The 2804-nt window shown below is 31.2% G+C and overlaps 1 protein-coding gene across 1 annotated transcript; it reads left to right on the forward strand.

The window, feature by feature from the left end:
* Positions 1 to 1187: 1187 nt before the first annotated feature.
* Positions 1188 to 1989, forward strand: LOC131033113 (LOB domain-containing protein 11-like). Its single transcript, XM_057964245.2, has 3 exons — positions 1188 to 1205; positions 1319 to 1486; positions 1612 to 1989. The coding sequence occupies exons 1-3, from the start codon at positions 1188 to 1190 to the stop codon at positions 1987 to 1989; spliced, it is 564 nt and encodes a 187-aa protein (XP_057820228.2).
* Positions 1990 to 2804: the final 815 nt, after the last annotated feature.

Raw genomic sequence — 2804 nt, forward strand, 5'->3', positions numbered from 1 at the left:
TAGGTTACACCTTAAGGAAATAAAAATTTAGTTTCAATTATGTGTAAGTATATGTATATGTACACACACAAACATATAATTGTGTGTAAGTGTAAAACTAATATTTCTTTATCTACCATTAACTATGTGATTGCATAAGCCATGTTTTGTATCCCATATGGACAACCTAAATTTGACAAGTGAATGGTAATATTTAATCATTTTTCCATAAAAATTACTATCATTTTTTTTTTGTAGACTCATATCAAAGGGCAAATCATGGGGAAATTATCAAATATTGTAATTCATTGTATTTGTATGCATATCAAGTTTAAGATGTTTCTTTTTTCACTATTGTATTACTTCGCATTTGAAGGAAAAACTTAAGTGGATAAGAATTGTATGAGAACTACTTGAAATGTAAGATCAACTATTAAATCTAGCCCCTATTTGGAAACAATCACATTCAAATGATTTCATCCTACCAAAAAAATTTTAAATTTAGTATATCTAGAACAAATATTTCTAAAATTTGATAGTTGAACACCTTTTTTTTTAATTGAGCATCTAAATTTGTGTATTAAAGATAAATCCTAGTTCACTAATATTATATATAGAGATACATGAAAGAGGCATTCAACAAAGAAATGAATTATTATTACTTGTTTGCATTATTCTAGAAGAGAATTATTTAAAATGATACATCAATTGAGACATCTTTCATCTTTTTTCTTATTTTGATTTAATACTATGAGAAGGAAGGAGTCTTTCAAAGGAAAAAAAGTAAAAAAAATCTATCTTTTCATACTAGACATTTAAATGTCTTTGTCACACTGCATTATGTATAATGAGAGTACGAGCGAAAACTAAATTAAATTTTTCCAAGGCTAAATATAAATGACAAAAAAATATAATTATAGTCAACATAATTTGAAATCTAGTGTAAAAATACATTAAAATAACTAAATAGTGTGAGATACTCCTCCTTCATTTACATCTTTATTTAATGTACTAAACCTTTAGTTTGATTTGTATAATTAAATTGGTTTGTATTGATTGCGATACTATCAGGCTACATTAGGTGTAAAGAAAAACGATAGGTTTGGTTTACTGTCTCGAGTACCAAACTTTTCTCAATTCAATCCATACACCAATCATATCTTACCACCTTGTCCTTTTACGAACTGCCGACCTTTGGATGACGTATAATGGACCCAAACTCACACGTCATTTTTTGACATCACATTGTTATTCAAAGAAAAATGTTTTCTATATGTATCAACCACTAAACGCTTTTTCCCAAATCGATCTAATCTTGTTATATTAGTTCTTGTTACAGCTGAATCAGATGGCTCGTACTGTTTATCCGTGTGCCGCTTGCAAGTTTCAGCGAAGAAAATGTGGAGATAAATGCGTGCTTGCTCCTTATTTTCCACCAAGCGATCCTGACAAATTCTTAGTTGTACACAAATTATTCAGAACAAGAAATATTGTTAAAATCCTTCAGGTATGGATCAAATGTTTTCTCAGATTCTGACAATATTACTTTCCTATCGAAACAACATCAATGATTCAACTGTGCTTGTGTTTTCTAAATATAAATGACTTTTGGTCGACTTTATGTATACTCAGATCGAAATTACAACACAGATTTTATTTCAACATCATTTATTTTTTGTGAAGGATATTCCGGCTGAGAAGAGAGAAGATGCTGTAACGAGCCTGGTATATGAAGCAGGTACGAGAGTGAATGATCCAATCTACGGTTGCACTGGCGCCATTTGTCGATTGCAGAAGCAAGTATTAAAGATTCAATCAGAATTGGCAGCCAGTAAAGTAGAGCTCCTCAATACACAGAATAATCTTGCGTCTCTTGTCACTAGCTTTTGTAATGCTGGTCGAGCAAAAACTACATTGGGTGTAGTACATCAGAGTGATCCACATAATAAGGATGATCTGAAAGTTTTGCAAGACATTGAGGAACCCTTTGGATTATGGGCGCCACTGTGAGACTGTTTGGGTTATCTCAAATGATCCTCCTGAGTATTTGCTTCACATACATATGTTCCTACACTGTTTGACCTATCTTCTTAGAACATTACCTTATCTTCGTACATTAAGTGGTCTAGCTTCTTCAAGGATTATTTTAAGCTTCTAAATTTATGTATTGGTATTATAGAATCATTGGGTTAATGATCTCTTATTGCTATTCAGAAAGCCAGTTATTTATTATTGTTATTGTTCATTTATGATTTATAATTGTCTTATGCTTTTATTCAAAATATGTTGTTTACAATCCATTAGTATCATATATTGCAATTTAAGAGCATGCCTTACATTATCAATTTTTTCAATGTTAACTTTGTAATGCTCACACAATTTTGACATGGAAATGATGCAAAATTTAATGTTTATTTGACTTGCAGTCCCTTTAAACAGCTATGAGTTTGTCTTGACACTTAAATGGGGTAGAAAAAGAAACTATTTTGCAAAACTCTTGTGGATGTCGAAACTTCTCATACATAACTCATGATGAAGGGCACACTAACTGATGATGAAGGGCACACTATTATGTGGTTAGTATCCCACGAAAGCACTTGTAGAACAAATCATTTATCTAATCATCTTCTTGGTACGTGACCCTATTTAATAGGGTGTTGTTAACTCTCTACTTTAGCTCACATCTCCTTTTTATATGTTCAATAAAGTGGAGGCAAAATGTAACATCATAAATTACACTCCATGCAATTCCATGTCATATAGCACCTTCACTTTAGTCAAATTAAACACAATGGTCATACTTCTACTTCACTTGGTTTTTTATC

Source organism: Cryptomeria japonica, chromosome 3 (assembly GCF_030272615.1).
Source record: "Cryptomeria japonica chromosome 3, Sugi_1.0, whole genome shotgun sequence".
Classification (NCBI taxonomy): domain Eukaryota; kingdom Viridiplantae; phylum Streptophyta; class Pinopsida; order Cupressales; family Cupressaceae; genus Cryptomeria; species Cryptomeria japonica.